The sequence below is a fragment of the Myzus persicae genome, unplaced genomic scaffold, assembly GCF_001856785.1.
Source record: "Myzus persicae strain clone G006 unplaced genomic scaffold, MPER_G0061.0, whole genome shotgun sequence".
Lineage (NCBI taxonomy): Eukaryota > Metazoa > Arthropoda > Insecta > Hemiptera > Aphididae > Myzus > Myzus persicae.
In genome coordinates this window covers 135,045-153,147 of record NW_019104001.1, presented here as the reverse complement: position 1 = coordinate 153,147, position 18,103 = coordinate 135,045, and the positions used below count along the sequence as shown (strand labels likewise).

The 18,103-nt window shown below is 27.4% G+C and overlaps 1 protein-coding gene across 5 annotated transcripts in view; it reads right to left on the bottom strand.

Moving 5' to 3' along the window:
• The window catches only part of LOC111037464 (calcium/calmodulin-dependent 3',5'-cyclic nucleotide phosphodiesterase 1A-like), a 62,840-nt gene that overhangs the window by 6,537 nt on the left and 38,200 nt on the right, over positions 1 to 18,103 (bottom strand). For all 5 annotated transcript variants that reach the window (XM_022320053.1, XM_022320055.1, XM_022320054.1 and 2 more), the window contains 4 exons: positions 4,243 to 4,495; positions 3,468 to 3,584; positions 978 to 1,118; positions 203 to 372 (listed from right to left, as the gene is read on the bottom strand). In XM_022320053.1, the coding sequence (XP_022175745.1) occupies positions 203 to 372; positions 978 to 1,118; positions 3,468 to 3,584; positions 4,243 to 4,495 (681 nt within the window). The remainder of the gene's footprint in view (positions 1 to 202; positions 373 to 977; positions 1,119 to 3,467; positions 3,585 to 4,242; positions 4,496 to 18,103) is intronic.

Below are 18,103 nucleotides of genomic sequence, written 5' to 3'. Positions count from 1 at the left end.
TAACATATCTACAATAAATATTTTTAATTTACTGGTTTCATAATTTAATTTGTTAACTACCTATAGAATTATTTAAGAATTAGCAAAAACATTGATATTAATCTATTTTCATTTAATATTCATCATCATAAGATAATAAAATTGCATACAAATCTATTCAAATATTAATTTTTTTTACTTTAATTATTTTCACATGGCTAACCTGAAAGTGGAACTGATATGGTAATTTTCCAACACAGCGCGGTCATTATACAATAGTGCAATCTCTGTGCCAGACATTACATGGAAATTGTTTGTTGTTCCAGTGTGTTCAAAGTCATGTGTAATGGCTGCAATTAACATGGCGAATATTTCCAAATCGCTCAACCAATTCTACAACAAAAATACAAAGTGTTAAAGTTACACCTTACGCTATTAATAATCATAAAAATTATGAAGAAAAATGATTTCACCTTACTAATTATGTCTAAGAATACAAGTGAACTTTAAAAAATCAGAACTAATATAACTAAAAAAGAATTTTTCATAGGGCATGGGTACAAAGTTAGCTTATAATTTATTTTCAGCAAAACGTGAAAAAATATACCTTCTTTTGAAATAGGTACTTAAAAGAGTGTAGACATTTAATTTAACATTATATTGTTATTTGTTGTGTTGACATTGACAAGTAGGTAGGCATCAAAAATAAATTAATATTCAGTAAGAAAATAATAAAAATCAGCATAATCGAAATTTGAGATTAACTAAAAAAGGAGAAATACTAAGGAAACAGAGTGGTAAATTCTGTAAAAAAAATTATGTAAAAATGCAAGATTTTACTAAAATTAAAAAAAAACTTTTGCACTGGTGTGCTTTCGTGATATTTGAGAAACTAAGTCCCTACAAGTCTTCGATTTTCATTAATTGTATTCTTATAATAGGCAATACTATACAATAAGTAATTATTATACAACGTTTTGTCACATTTATAATATTACCATAAGTCCGGTTTGACAAAGCATATAATGCACAGTTTGTGCAACATCAGCGCCGTGTAAGTTATTATGGTATGGATTTTTGTGTCTTGAATAGCCTTCTTCAATTCTGCACAAAAAGTTCTCCATGACTACAGATGGCACCTAATGAAAATCATACAAATTAATATCAATGAAATGTAAATCTGTTTTTAAAATGTCTTCCTTTCTTCAATGCTGAAATTATGCTTTTTAATTATTTATTTAGTTTTTTTAAATTATGTAAAATTATAAACTTAAATTATATTATTTAATCCTTATTTAGATTTAATTAAATTATAAGTAGTTACCAACACTTATATTCTACTACACATTGACAATAATACTAACTATTTTCATTGGTAGGTACTGATTTCACCCAAAATAATGTATGACACTATAATTAAATATTTTAATAATTGTAACTGAAAATGTTGCTTATGTTTTTATTTAGGGAGTTTTAAGGGTATTAGGTACAATTTCAAGTATTTGATTTCATTTTACCTAAGCTATAATCATAATTCACTATTTATTTTAATTTTTATTATTTAGTATCAAACTGTCTTAAAAGTTTTGAAATTTAAAAAAACGTAATAAAATCATTTTAAATTTTAATCGGATCAAGTAATACATTATGTTGGTCTTACAATAATATGTTTTATGCCTGTCATGAGGTTTTGAAGAAGTATAAATGCTTCGATCCTTGATTCTGAGCTTAGTTTTTGATATAAAACTGCATCTAGATGGTTCACCGGGGAGTCAAAAGTGGAAATTGCAGGTTATTATGAAATTAATGAGGAAAAACGGAAACCAGTTTTTGTAATCACTCAATTTTCTTTTTTTTTTTTGTTGTTCAAAAATAAATAACGTAAACATTTATCATCTTTTTATAATCGTTTAAAATTAAAACATCAACGAAATTCATCAAAATCACAAAAATTTGTATATTATTCAAACTATTACAAATTAATAACATTTTAAATTTTTATTTGCAAAAAATAAATATTGCAAAAATGCAATATAAGGTTTTTCATAAATTGCGTTCATGGAATTCTAAAAATGTCAAAGCTATTTATCTCCTAGTTAGAATAGTAGGATATTAGATAAATCAATATTCCCAGTTTAAACTTTTTTTAATGCAATAATATATTATTTTATGACAGCGTTCCAATTGTCGAGCCTAATAATGTCCTGTATATTACTTTCCGAGAGTAGCGATATATTTTTGATAATGATACTGGTGATTTACAGTAGGCATTCGAAAAAACTCCCCTTAAAAAAAATATTGGTTAGGTTAGTATCCGATATAAAGCGCTTGGAAATAAAGTACTAGAAAAAGTACCAGTAAAAAAATTGTAAGATATATGAACATTATTACCATCGTTTACCGTTTACTCCAAAAATGTGTTGTGCCATATTATTGTCGATTTATGACGCACAAAAAAAAAATCAGATAATATTGACATCGTTCTGGTCAGTGACGGCCAATAAAAAATATTAAATTGCTTATGTATTCACGACTATCGTTAATTTATTGTGTGTCATTATTGTAAAATATCTATTGCTTAAAAATTGTAAATGTTTAAATTTTAGTAGGCACTTGACTGGTGGTGTAATAAATTTCAATAATATAATTTGTATTTTGTTTATTGTTTTTTAATGACATATACTACAGGTGTGTAATACTCTACTACTCTTGTCCACAGATTACGGTGTGTATGCATAAGTATGTTGTGAGAATTTAACTTTAATTTAGGCTGCATTAGCTCAAACAATTCGAACTCGTTAGGTTTTTTCCGTTTACGTGTAATACACTATGTCATACGAAACGGGCAATTTGCATTAAAACCAAAATAATGATAAACCTAGTGATATTATTGTGACTTGAATTAAATTTTGTTTGATGTACTCACACACACACCCACAAAGTAAAATAGACTTAAATGAATAATAACGATTTAAGTAATAGTAGTAAAAATACAAATATGTTAAATATTGTTTTGAATGGATTTCAATTGTATGCTTACATATTTGTATACTTTTCGAAAAACAAATTGGAAATGTAGAATACGTCGTATAGATTTGATAAAATGTATATCTAGTAAAGTACTGTAAAAAATATTTTATGAAATTTCCTTATGTAGGTTAGTAATTTAACTTAAAAACTGAAAAACAAAAAATCAAATCAAATGTGTTTGTAACATTTATTTTAAACAGTAGCACAACCAGGATTTATTTTAGGTGAGTGGATGAGGGAGAGGGGTACGTAGTTCCTCAACAGGTGTTTGGGGTTTATGAGTACAACCTGGGTGAATTGTAGGTCACGCAACGTACACGTAAACAACATTTTTCAAATTTAGCATTTCCGAGTTATATTAGTTTCAGTATCTGCAGTGAAATCGCACAGTTATGAAAATATTTTTAAATCAAATAAGTACATACATTTTACTACAGTATAATAAATAGTAAACTTACTTTGAATTTTTGGAATATTCCATAGCGATTGAGCAAGTCATATCCTAAGTATTTAAGCGGTTGCCCATTTCCATAATTGTTCAGTTCATATACGTCAAAAGACCAATCATTTATGTCCTGAAATAATGAATTGATATGGATTAATTGACGAACTTTTACAGTGTTTGGTAAGTATTAAATAGCATATTAAAAAATTCTTTAAATAAAAAAAGCTTTTGTATTTTGAGTTTTAGATAAGTACCAACGGAGTTGAAAATAATTATAATTAGGTGAATTACATTTTACGTTAGGTATATAATCCGCATATCCCAAATAATCAAATAGAGGTTTCAAACATAACATATTGATGTATTTTTTTTAAATATGCATAAGAAATAAAACTGTACTGCTCATGGTCAGTAATCAGTTTTCATTATTTTGCATTTAATTACTTTTTTATACCACGCGATAAAAATCAAATTAATCAAATTAATAAAATATAATCATGATAATGGACTGATCAATCCGAATATACAAGCCGATTAATCGACGTGAAATGGTAAGCGGAAAGTCCGAGATAAATTGAGATGACATTAATTTTTCAATTAATAATATGCCAAATAGAAATGATATCAGTCATAGCTATTATAATAGGGTACGTAAAAGATTGATTGTTGTCATTCATCGTTGAATCTGCCGTTTAATAATAATATTGTGTATACTATTGTGCATAACATGGCAACAGTTATTCGGTACCTGATTACTAGGTATTTATCGTCAGGAAATGTGAGTTTACCTTTAGCACTTCGATGACGTCTGGCGGGAACGTCATCATCGGAGCGTTGATCACACGGCGGTACATGCGGTCAACGAATATTCCAGCGCGGATGGCGTGTGCGACCGACTTGAATTTGGGTTTTTCCTCACCCTTGCGCCTTGTGCAAGCCATCTGTCTAGTGAATGTGGATGCAAGCCAGTCTCTGACTTCTTGCGGCACCGCGTCCGGTTGAACTTCCGAAAGTTCGTCGTCCTCTTCCGCTGCCAATCGCCTGAAGTCAGTACATAACATGCGCGTGCGCACGTACATAGACACACGCACACACACACGCACAGACAATTAAAAACATTAACCAAACAACGTCGCCATGGAACATGTTAAAATTATATTATGTTTTAATCAAATATTGTTGTTCAAAATGTTCCATACCAAATGTCGGAAATATTGTTGTTTCTCTAGTATAGGTGCATATATAGTGTTTAGATCACGTGCAAAAAAATCACAGGTTCTTCTATAACGTCTTGCCGAACAATAATTACATTTATTTTTGTTGTTATAGAACAATACATTAAAACAGTTTGTTACTATGATAACTATATTATGTGCACTAAATAGGTAAATGAAACCTAATTGAAAAAAATGTGGCACAAAAACTGTGAAATACCGGTACACTTAAGTTGGAAAACAAGTTGAAAAGCATGAATAATAAACATTAATCACAATTTTAAGATTCCTTGATTTAATTCAAGTATTATTTTCATGAATTATAGTTAACTTACCTATGGAAAGTACAAGTTTTTTTATTAAATCATTATTCCATTATACATTTTGAGAAATAGCATATATCTGTGGCGGTCATAGGATTTATATTTTGGGGAGAGAGTTGGGCAAAATCGTTCATATTAATTTTGTTAATGTTAGGATTTGATGTTAGGCTTTCAAATAAAGTACAAGTAAAATTTTTCCAACATGAACAATTTAAAAGTATAGATTAGTTTATAATTAATATAATCTATTTATATACTATTTATACTAATTATTATGCTCAACTCATATTATTACAACTACACATATAATACAACTTTCAGGGGTGCCGGACCCTTTGCCCCCATTTGAATCCGCTACTGGTGTGTATTATATCTTAAATACTGTATTTAGTATTAAACAATATTTTAATTCTTATTAGTAGATCGCGGATTATATACACTAAAAGCCAGCCAAATATGCACTTAAAACGATTAAATATAAACAAACATGTACAGAAAAATAAAAATATGGACTCAAACAAAATAATATCATACTGAATTAAATAAATAATCTCGGCAATCGCTTTAAATTTAAATTTATTTTTCCTTATTCCACAATAATACTATTAACTATTAAGATATTCTAATTGTGATACATATTAGAAAATCCATAGTTTTATATTCTTTATAATAAATTCATTTAAATATTAATAAAAACATATAAAATAAAACCAAAATTAAAATACTCATATTTTTAAGTGTTTTGAAAATAGCTAAAAAACAATTAAGTTTACACTAAAATATGAAATATTCAAACAATATGTGGTTAAAAGTTAGTCCATAAAACACCAATATGTAGGAGTAAGCAAAAATATGTGGTGTTCAAATTTCATTTTTGAATCTTCATGTCATTGTGTAGTTACTATTATCATACCATAGGTCCCAGAGTGCAGAATAAACATACGATTGCACATAAATCCACGCATTACTCATCAATTTTTATTTATTTTCAATTTTATAAAGGAAAAATAATCTAAGTGTACCTATTAATTTTAAGATGTCATGGTAATAGGTAGCTTGTGTCATGACGTCAATTGCTACATTTTATATTTTTAAATTTTGTATTTGTGATGTGATTCATGATGTTAAGATTTATTTTGGTCAGTAAAAGTTAAAGTTGGGTTTGTCAGACTTCTGCAATGTGTCACTTTCATTTGATTATCTAAGTATCGATGTAAACGTTTTAACACACTTTTCTAACACTTAATACACCATATAACACATAAATAATTAATGAGTTAATGAATTATAATTGAAGGTGAAAAATTAGATAGCATTGTAATGGTATAGTTGGTCAAAAAACGCACACTTCTTTATTTTCGTTTACTTTATATTGCAATTGATTTACTTATTTTATGACGTATTCTAAATAAAAAATAATAATAAAAAAAAAAATGAGCTACAAAAGTTTAATAAATCGACCAGCAGTGTAAGTTGCGTACCTACCTAGTAAAATTTTTTATGGAGAGAAAAAAAACATTCACTCAATATAATACGGCCCTCTAACAATGACGGTTTATGATATACCCAATCGGGGGCGGAAAAAATTATTACACCGCCATTGTTAGGCCTGTATAAACACTAGAAATTTCCATTTTCTCTCTGTTCCACAAGGAAAACAAATTGGACCTTTTTTTTTATTATAACACAACGTCAACTCAGCCGTTGTGAACTGTGCCATAACTATGCGACAAATACGACCAAACACAATGTGCGTTGCACCGTCGACCGAAAAAGTATAGCGTGGTTTCGTGTGGCGAGAAAAGAAAAGGACACGACGTTTGTAAAAAGAAGTAAAGCGAAATAAAGTCTTGTCTCAACATTTTTTTTTTTTTTAAATAAACTTGCTAACGAAGTCATGCCGTGCTTATTGGTTATCGACACCCCGCGCATCAAATAAATAAAACCTACAGTCTGCAGTAGGTATATACTTATATACAAAGTGTAGGTACAGATATAGTAGATATACCTAAGTATATAATGAAATAGCGCTACATCGCATCGCACGCCGAAACGGACGAGTCGAAGCCTCTGAAGAATTTATCATTGTAATACAAAAAAACAAAAAAAAGAAATCAATTTGTGTCGTGTTACACACCACGGGTTTTGCGTAAATGTTTTTCGACTTATTTATAATATAAGCTACTACGTAAGAGAGGACGGGTGAGACATTTCGTATTCTATGATATAATATGGGCAACTGTATATAATATAGGACATATTACAGTAGGTACCTACTCATCTATACAATATTTAATAATATCGTCTAACTCGTATAGGGGTGCGGGCATCACTGTTGACAAAATAATATTCAACAATTTTATTTGTTTAAAAGAATTTTAATAATACACAATTTCGATGAAAAACAATTTATCCCTAATATTATATTATACGTATAATGGTTAGTATTTCTAAGGATTAACAACAATTGCTTTTAACAATTTCATCACGACATAAGTTTTGAAATATTAAAAAAAAAAAGGTTTGTTTTTAGTTCTGGAGAAGAGTACTTGTGTATTGATAATGATATTTGTTGTTTTTCGTATTAAATTCGATTGGGACTTTGATACAACCAAATAGATAAATATAGAACGAAAAATGAGAAATAATATGAGAGAAAAGAGAAATTTAATTTCTATCAGAATATTATTTGTCATACCATAGTATATAATATTTTAATATTTGCATTGGAAATACGAGTCTCAGTCTAACAACAGATTGTGGATATGCCATGTTTTAATATCAAATTGACACCGGAGTACACTTGTTCATCTATACCAAGTTTCAGCTCTTTTTGAATGACAAAATCTGGAAAAATTTGTAGCTCAGATTTGATAACATTGAGTATTTCTATGTTAAATTATTTATAAGAACAAAACAATTCAATAATTAACTAAAACACAATAATTATTGATATAAAATAAAAAAAAAAGTTTTTTACAATTGTTATTATTTATTACACTGAGGCTGGTTCTTACAATGTCCTATTAAGTGTCAGTTAACTTTAATTGGACATTGTAAGAACGAATCTAAGTATATGCATGCCAGTGATAAAAAACCTAGCTTAGAAAATTAGTAGCTAGTATTGACTATATTATAACATTACAAATTTGTTTTATTCTTAGTTGTACCTGTAAGTTGTAATAATGCGAATCGTATGTATTTAATATCTTACGAATTGGTTAAATATTTATTTTAGAATTAATAGATTTATAATTTTAAAAAAACCTCAAATTAGACCATTGTCAATTAATGGATTCACTTGAATTTTACTCAGAATTCGTAATTTTATACTCTTGAGTATGATCTCAGACAAAATTTGACGAGCAAAAAATATTGATAAAAAACGACTAATTTGAATTTGATTTTATCACCAAAATGATATTGATTTCAAAAACAAAATTAGGTCAAATAATAATGATACGCATTTACTATTAGAAACACCAACGATTATTGGAAAGTTTTGATGAAATATTTGTTTACGTGTATTTTGTATCGTTATAACATATTTCATTTATCCAAACATATTATGATTCAATTTCCACCTGTGTTCAATTGCAATGATAAATTATTATTAGTTAATAATTTCAATGTATGTTTACTATGATGGTCGATTTGTGTAGTATTATTGACGTATAATATATATATATATATATTAGTTAATCAGTTTTTATTAGAAGCAATTTATCTATTAAAATATGTAAATATATGAAAATATATCATTTTTAATATCTTTAAGCTTAGTAGATACTAATTGAAAAATAAATGTTCATTATTTACTGTTTAGTACAGCGGTTCTCAAACTGTGGTACTCTAAAGACTACACGTCGGTACACGGAACCCCTTAAGTAACATCGAACGAGACATTTCATCGCTAATATCAAATTTACAAATCCATGGTTCTCATTGAAAATTTGTTATTTAATTCATTCCTTTATTTTTAAACACTAATAAATTTGTATTAATAAATAATTAATATATAATAAATGCATTGCAGTATTTTACTGCATTTTTATTTAAAGTAAATGTACCTACTTAACTACGTAAAGTTTGTATCTTTCTATTTTTAATCATCAGTGGTATGTGACTGATTGATAATATACTTAAGTTTTACAGGAAAAAAAGGTTGAGAACCGCTGGTTTAGTGTATTAATGTAAGAAAAAATGGATGTAAACATTAAAAACAGTTTCCTAGTAGGTAGGTAATTATAAAATGTAATTATAAAATATTATTCTTTGGTGTATATTTTAGTAAGCAAAATCCTATTGTTCACATAATAACATAACTGAATTTAATCTTAGACAATTATTATAAAAATAAGAGTTTTGGTGTTTTTATTTATTCTAGATTAATAAATTATAGGTACGCATATTATTATAATAATATAATGAAATATGGACTAAATAAAATATTATAATTTGAGGTATGATTTAATAGATTTAGAGTATTTAAAACAAACATAGAATTTCACAAAAGCTACGTTGAGGTACAAAAGATAATGGACGTCATGGACTAGATTAAAATGATGACTATGACGATGATAATAACATTACGTCATTATTAAATGCTATAATGTGATGATATGACAGAATTCCTAAAGCGGAGAAAACGTTTTGACTTTTCCACTCTCATCGGTTTACGTTACAGCATTATTCTTGGCAAATTAATTATATTCTGAGAGCTTTGTAAATGACGAAAAAATATGTATCATATACTCAGTGCCAGACATAAGACCCAGGGAGGCTGGGGTGCAATTACTTATATTTGAGGCTAATTATAAAAAAAAAATTGTCTTTTTATTCCTATAGCCGCATAATATTATGATGCATTTATAATATATTTTTCGTCATACATGGTTTTAAAAAATAAAACATTTCAACTATTATCTCATGTGTTTCATCATTAAATCAAGTCATAAGTTTGGTAAAGGTTTGGTAAAGGCAATTCAAATGAACTATTGAGACTTGTATAATTTTTAATTGTAAATGATATGTTAAAATGCTTATTCAAAGTAAGTTACAAATGGTCCAGGAACAGTCACGACTTCAATTGTTGATTATTGTGTGATTAAAAAATAAATATTTAGATTGTAAAAATTAATAAAAACCAATCAGGCAGTTAACCCACGCACTCATAGTTTAGCAACCAAATTCATATACAGTACTGAAAGCAGTATATTTTGAGTTTTTTTTTTTTACAAGGCCGGTTAAGTTTATGATATTTTTTAACTGAGTTAGGTTAAGTTACAATAAATAATTTAAAAAAACTTTAAAGTTAATAGATAGTCATAACTCAAATAAATATTACGAGAGGTAAGTACAGCACTTTATATACAGCAGAGCGACTTCCCGGAGTTTTTCTGATAGTCGAAAAATAAAACGCTATGACAGGAGAACAAATTAATATAATATTGTCTTCTGTGCCCCAAATCAATTTAGTCTATTCCATGACCTCATATATATTATATATAGTAGGTAAGTGGGTACCTACAAACCTACCTATACCTACTAGTGGTTTTTTTTCGCCCAAAACGTTTTTGTGGGTGTGACGCGCTTAAAAAAACATTTGTCCGACGAATGAAACGTCGCTTACGTCAAACCCTTAAAATATATGTAGGTAAGTACACCTACTCGACTGACAAATGGTGTTTAATTTCGTTTGTTCGATATTAGTCACGTGGGCGTGGGCGTGTGTGTACGTCGACATAGGTTTCGCACTGATTGTGTAGGCTAATAATATTAATACTCATCCGACAAGTTAATTATTGTCCAAGGGCAGGGTGGCAGCTAAAAACGGTTCGCACTAGCTGTCGATCGTGTCTTATTGTTGCCAAACAGTTTCTGCAACACTGGCCGCATTAATTATTATTATTGTTATTGGTCCAACACGATAAAAGTGTGTTGTTTGAAACTAAAAAAAATGATAAGTTTACTGAAACGCAGTGTGAAAACATTTTTGGTTGGAGTCGTAGAAAAAATGTACAGTGGTTTACATGGTCGGTGCCCGGAAAAAAATGCTTAATTTTGAGTAAAATCGGCAAACAATTAATATCGAAAAGAAATACGAATTGTTTTAATATCATCAAGTTTTAAGGTATTACGAACAAAACACATCACACGTCATATTTTTATTGAATATCTATACAATTATAGACAAAGCCACAAAGGTTACTGGTCACGGGTTATAGTATGTTAGGTCGGATAGTTATTGGCTATTGCAGTAAATTTAAATATTTTTTATTATAATTATAATTTTTTTTCTTTGGAGTGATTTTATTTAAATACAAAATAGTACCTATATAAATTATTATTTTTTATTTCATACAATTGAATATATGTTTTCATAATTACTTTTTATTACAAACTGTTCCTTCGTTTCCACCTTGTTAGGCTTTAAGCTAAAATTGAACTATTACCTTTGTATAAATTACAATGCAAATAATTTTTAATTACTTGTTACTGATTTACAAAACATTGTGAAATTGTTAAAAAAAAAACGACTGGTAAATATTTAGTCACAATAGAATCCGAAAATAATCGTGGTACAATATAATAAGTTTGACTACAATAAGTCGTTGCGTTCAGATGTAAATGTTGAGCATTATTTAATATTTAATATTTTATTCTGAAATTTTGAATAATAGAGTACAATATATTTTAGAAATAATGAATAGTGAACAATATAAGCAAACCGAAAAGTAAAGGCTAAACATTTTAATAAAATTGAATAAAATGAATTTTCACAAATAAAAGAAAATTAAATACTTTCTACAATAGAATAACGTAAATACATTATATTTGTACCTACATTACATTATCGATTACCTAGAGGATTTTCAGCGATGTTCAGAAGAAAAAAAAAGAGTAATACATATTAGGGAACAGATTAAGGGCCCTAAGTGGATTAAAATGAATTGGCCACTTAATTACAGCCCCCTCCCTCATTAATTAATTACGGCTTGTAGGTTTACTGTTGTAGGGATTACTTGAAGCGAGTTCAAAATTACCGCCAAAAGTACGCAATTGTTCTCTTACATTAACTATTGTACCTTTAATAATAATCGTTGTATCGATACGCTTACGGTAGGTACTCATTGACGTCAATTAGTTTTAAAGAAAAATCAAAGAAAGCTTAGTATTAATTTTAAGCGTCAAAAAGTATACAACAGGTTATTTCGGTTAAATTTCTTACGTAATTACGGGTGGAATGATTTTCTAATATTTTCCCATGGTTATATGCATCATTGTTTTAATGAGCAATTATTCACAGTTATTTAGAAATGAATGAAGATTTTTCTAACTACTGTAGTTGTTAAATATTGTATTTTAATAAGTTCTTGTATTACTATTAATTGCATATTAAGCCTCAACTTCTGAGGTTTTAGCGTTTCTGAAATACATTACATTTTAATGATTTGTATTTAATATTTTAGGTATCACACCTGGTGTTGATTTAATTGCAATATGATTAATTTATGTATTATGTTATATTTTCTTAATCAGATTCGTCTAATTAGGTCCTGTGTTTCTATAATCACTGACAATATTATGAAAGTATCTCTAGCCTGAGGCACTACAACAGAGGTCACCCGCACGTTGTTTTGTATTATTCTCTTAAATTACTCTATTGGAAATTGAACGATTTATCGACGCCAAGTTTCTATGGCGTTTCTATAAGTTTCAAATAGAAAAAAATCGTTAGATTAAGTTTCTACCACTTCAATTTATGGCAGATTATTAATTGTGACTGTAGGTATTTTCCTCTAAATACGAAAGTGGTCGACTTTTGAATAGGGTATTGTAATAAAAAATAAGTGAAATACTACAGAACCTTTGTTTTTGTCTATTTTTTTTCTTCCGAAAAACACAATATAATAATTGGGAAATAATATTGAATTAAACTGATTTAAATATTAGCTTTTGATAAAAATATATAATTCAAACAGTCTTAGCAATCTTAAAGAATATTACAAGTTTTCAATTTTGATTAAATTATACAAAAAGTAATCACTATTGGCCTACTTGAATTTTTGAAAAAAGTCACGTTTTGGAAACCAGATTTTAAAATAAATAGTACAGAATCAATTATATTTATGTGTACAAGAACACCGAAATCGAATCAAAGGAATTATTACTATTATTTTTTTTTAATCAAAGGAATCAATTACAATAGTTTCTATATAAATTTCATAAATTTCGGTAATTTCTCTTTGGATATAATAACGAAATAATAAGACAAATATAAATACGTTCAAAATTTAGAAAAAAAACTCATCCGACGGAGGAAATAATAACGAGCAAAATACATCAAATAACAAATCACTTAATACACTGAATTGCAAATTGTAGCAATGGCGATTTATTAAGTATAACAGCTATATACAGTATCAAACGAATCGAATTCCGATACCATCAAACGAATAAACTAAATTGGAAGCATAATTTATACACGAATAAGATTGTTCATTTCAACATGGTTACATTATATACAAAGTTTTGTAAATAATACAGTTTGCAAATAGTAACATTTGTAAAGCATTTTTAGTTCTAACAGATCTTGTAAAAACATGTCCTGGTCACATGGACTAATTTTTCTTAATTAAATGTGAGTTGTAGGCCGATATTTGAATTCGTGGTCATATCGATTTAACTGTATGTGTATACAGAGTGATTCACCAAGCTTGCTCAGCCATAATTTTCGTTTGATAATGAATTTGTTCAAATTATTATGATTTGTGTGACTTACAGACCATAATTTCAAAATCTTGGTATTTTTCGTTGTACTTAAGATGAGATATTGTGGCAATATAAACTTTTATTTTTCATATGAGAACCTCCAGTTTTTATTCAGTGGATAATTTTTTTGGAAATTTCGATGTAACTTTTTTTAAATTTTAACAATTTTTTCAGATTTTGAATCAGTGCATAATTTATGAAGAATTTCTACATACACAAAATTTGTGATAAGCGACACGTAGTTCTATACAAAAGATAAAGATTTAAAATATAAAATTAAATTTCTTAAAAAGGGAATTTGCAACAACTAAAATAAAAAATGGCAAAATGTACGAACATTTAAGCGATAACATTTTTAATTTATATAATAATATAATAAATTAAGATATATTATATAAGTATACGGGTAAGCTGGATATGTGTATACCGGTATGTAGATATTTGGAGCACATAATTATTATGGATTAAACCCTTGGGCCCGAGATGCAATTAATATAGGTATATCAACCCCAATATTAACCCCAACGTATATACGTGTGTAGTATACACCGAGGACTTGATAAGTTAGGTTCAGGATTATCAATAATAAATATTAACTCAGCTAATTAATTATTATAATATATATATTTATAGAAAAACGACGAAACTTAAATAATTATTGTTTCAACAATTTAAAACTTAAAAAAAACATTGAAACTAACATATTTAGGATCAAAACAATATGAACTGTGTACATCACGCTTCAAATCAATTAAATCAATTTGTATTCCATTCAAATTATTATAAATTATAGTCATAGGAGCAATTAGGGAGGGGTCGGGAGTGTTAGCACCCCCAATTTTATAAAGTAGGACATACAACATTTTTAGTATTTATACATAAAAACCTCTGCTTACACACACACAAAAAAAAAACAAAAATCAGCTTGTTATCAGATATCAGATTATCGTAGTGTAATTAATAAAACAATGTTATTCAACAATAAATTGCCTCATAATTATAAATGCTCAGAAATTGCTTAGCTTAAGCTAACTCATTTTTTTAAAATTTAAATGATTACCGTATTCACAAAATTGTCTAAGCTGAGCGAAACTGTTAATTGTTTTGAATTGTATCGTATGGAAACTACACAAAAACCAAATGTTATAGAAGTGCCGAAAATAGACGGAATAATATGTTGAAGATTAGATTATGACCTCAATACAATACTAAATTATTTAACCAATGAACATTTAAAGTCTTGGGGGTTGTTAAGTAATTTTAAAATAATACTTAAAGTTTCTTTTCTCAGGTTCCAAACACAAGTTTTTCCGTTAGGCTTATCGTATTTCTCAATTTCCTCGAAACCGCAGGGAAATTATAAAGATGACCTACAATAGAAGAATGTTTTCAATCAATCTAGGGGGTTATAAAAGCTTTCAGAGAGTTACTTCTTTCCCAAAAAGTGATTATATATTAAATAAAAGAAAAAAACCATTGCAAGACCAATAAATTCTTAATTTTGTACACAGAATTACAGAATGAAACAATATTTTTCGAGCTTGATAAACTGCTTGTATATTCTATTATAACCATACATATAATATACAAGGTGATTCATCGAGCATGCTCATCCCCATTATTTTCAATAACAATGCAGTTTTTCAAAATCTGATTTTTAGAATTTTCAAATATACTTAAAGACCATATATTCAAATTGTTAAGATTTTTTGTATCACATAAGGTACACACCCGTGGGAGATACGAACTTCTGTTTCTTAAATGAGAACTCCCTCTCAACTGTAAATTATTTAGTGGAAAAAATTTTCCCCAACCGATTGTCTGAACTAAAGTATTTTAACACATTTAATACCTTTCAAAGTGTTAGGTAGACATATACAAATTAACATCACCGTAAAACAAATAACTTTCTCGTTCCACAAAGAGCTTATAACAACACAAACTTTCAATTTTATAAGGTTAGAGAATTTATTTTCAAGAAATATGTGAACTGTATTAAAAAATGTACGAAGAAATATTATGTATTTCTAAGATATTTATAAAATGTATGGAAGTATAAAACTATAATTATTACAAAAAACCTAAAATATATACAAACTTTTAAAATACATCCTTTATTTTACTGTTAAAAATAGTATTACGTTACAGATACTAAGATTGAATTGTGAATTATCTGTGTAGCACAAGTCTCTAATTATTGAACACTATTTTTTTTTTTTAATTTCAAAAGTTGAAGAACAGTTGATAAAGTCAGACATTCAAACATCAAAGTGACTAAAGTAATACCCATAAAATTAATTTACATTACATTTTTTTTATTACAATTCGTGTCTTATTAAACTATTAACGTATTTTAAAAATGTATTATGAAAATAAAACATGTAATTCATAAAAAAAAATCAGCCAATTAAAGGATGATTAGTTTTATTGCCCTTAACGTAAATATTTAAATTCTCAATTCGTCGTTCAATGGAAATATTGAATAGGTAAAATGCTATTTATATTATATATATAGGATGGGGTAGATGGGCATTTAAAGAACGAAACATCTCTGTTCGCATTTATCAGTTAAATTTGATTTCACTTCAACAAACATTAACAACAAGGTAGGTTAAGTAGTTAAATTAAATTTAAATAACATCATTAATTCTTTATCTTAATTCTTAACGTAGTACCTCCAACTGAAATAACCATATTCTAAATAGAATTTAACTATTATGATTACCAACTAATTGTTATCAGGTATTATGAGGTTAAATGAGTGCTTTATATTTACATTTAAAATCATATCAACTCATCCTGTGTCTTGTAATTACATACATGTAAATAGCATTATTATAAAACACAGTAGAGAATTAAAATGTGATAATTTATGATAGGTATAATAGGTTTATCGTGAACCTATAATTCATGTCGTAATTTTTAAGTGTTTATTATTTACTTACTAAAAAACAAAAATGTTTTATTGTTAATCATATTTTTTTACAATGATAAACCGTAGCTAATTATTTATACTTAATAATGTCTATACATTTTACAGTAAAAACATCATATAATATTACAACACAAACACTTTACAAAGTGAGAAACATTTACGAATGACATTTTAATAATTCAAACATATTTTTTCATTAACTTTAATAATTTGATCAACTAATTGTTAAATTTTATCACCAAAATTTTCATTTGAAATAACTTTAAATAAATTGGCCACGATGGCATAACATTTGTTTTAGAAATTCCCACATATAAATTTATATTTTATATTAAAATCTCCACGTCATTTATATATTATGTTCATATTTGAAACAAAAAATATCAAGTCCAAATACAAATTGGATATATGAATAAGAAATATTAATTTTCAGTTGAAGTTTATGGGGGGAAAATGTGATATAGAATAAAAAAGATTTTTCAGCTGTGTAGCAGTTTGAGTATATTTTTCGTTAAGTACTATCTCATTAAAACGAATGTGTTAAATTAAATTAAAATTATTTTATGCGAAAAAATCTTTTTCCGAGTGTGAAGGATACCGCAGTATCAGCACTTATTTCTAAGCATAGTTTACTTTTTGTTAATAATTAATTTCTTAATTTTGTTTAGCTAAATTTTGCAAAAAAAAACATAACATAAGCAAAAGTTAATGGTATCAACGTACCACACTAAGAATAGTGTGGAAAGGTATTTATAGTATATAAATTATTGCTAATAATTGTTGTTGATACTTTGAAAAAATAATTGTGCTTATACAATTATAATATATCATATAGGTAATTAGAGAATGTTTCAAATTTGATATTTTTATTAATGACATTTATTTACTATATGACCGTTTATCTGAACGAAAATAAAAATAATTATTTAGTAGGTACTATGGATTTTGTATGTTTTCGGCTCTTACTTAACCTAATTTAAAATTAAATAAAAACAAGAATTTATTGACGCCTGACGGTGACAAAAACGCGAAACAACCAGAAACTATTTAATAAGTTATAATAATTATTAGTGTTTAATATTTAAATCATACATAAATGTACACGTGTTACGCTGTATACTAATAACTAATTCAGTGCTTGAAATGGAAAAAAAAATAAAAGAGAGTTATGAAAGTATAAAAATAATTTGTGTATCTACTTGTATATTAAAATGTCGTATTGACTAGGATTAGGAGGGAAACCTTAAATATTTGTTCAAAAATAAGGGTTACTGTGAGTTACCCTCAGTTAATTTCAGAAATATACATTTTTAACAGAATTTCATGTAATTTTTGAACCCAGAATTATATAAAAACAAGAACTTATTGACCGTGACCAAAACGTTGGACGACTTGTAAATAA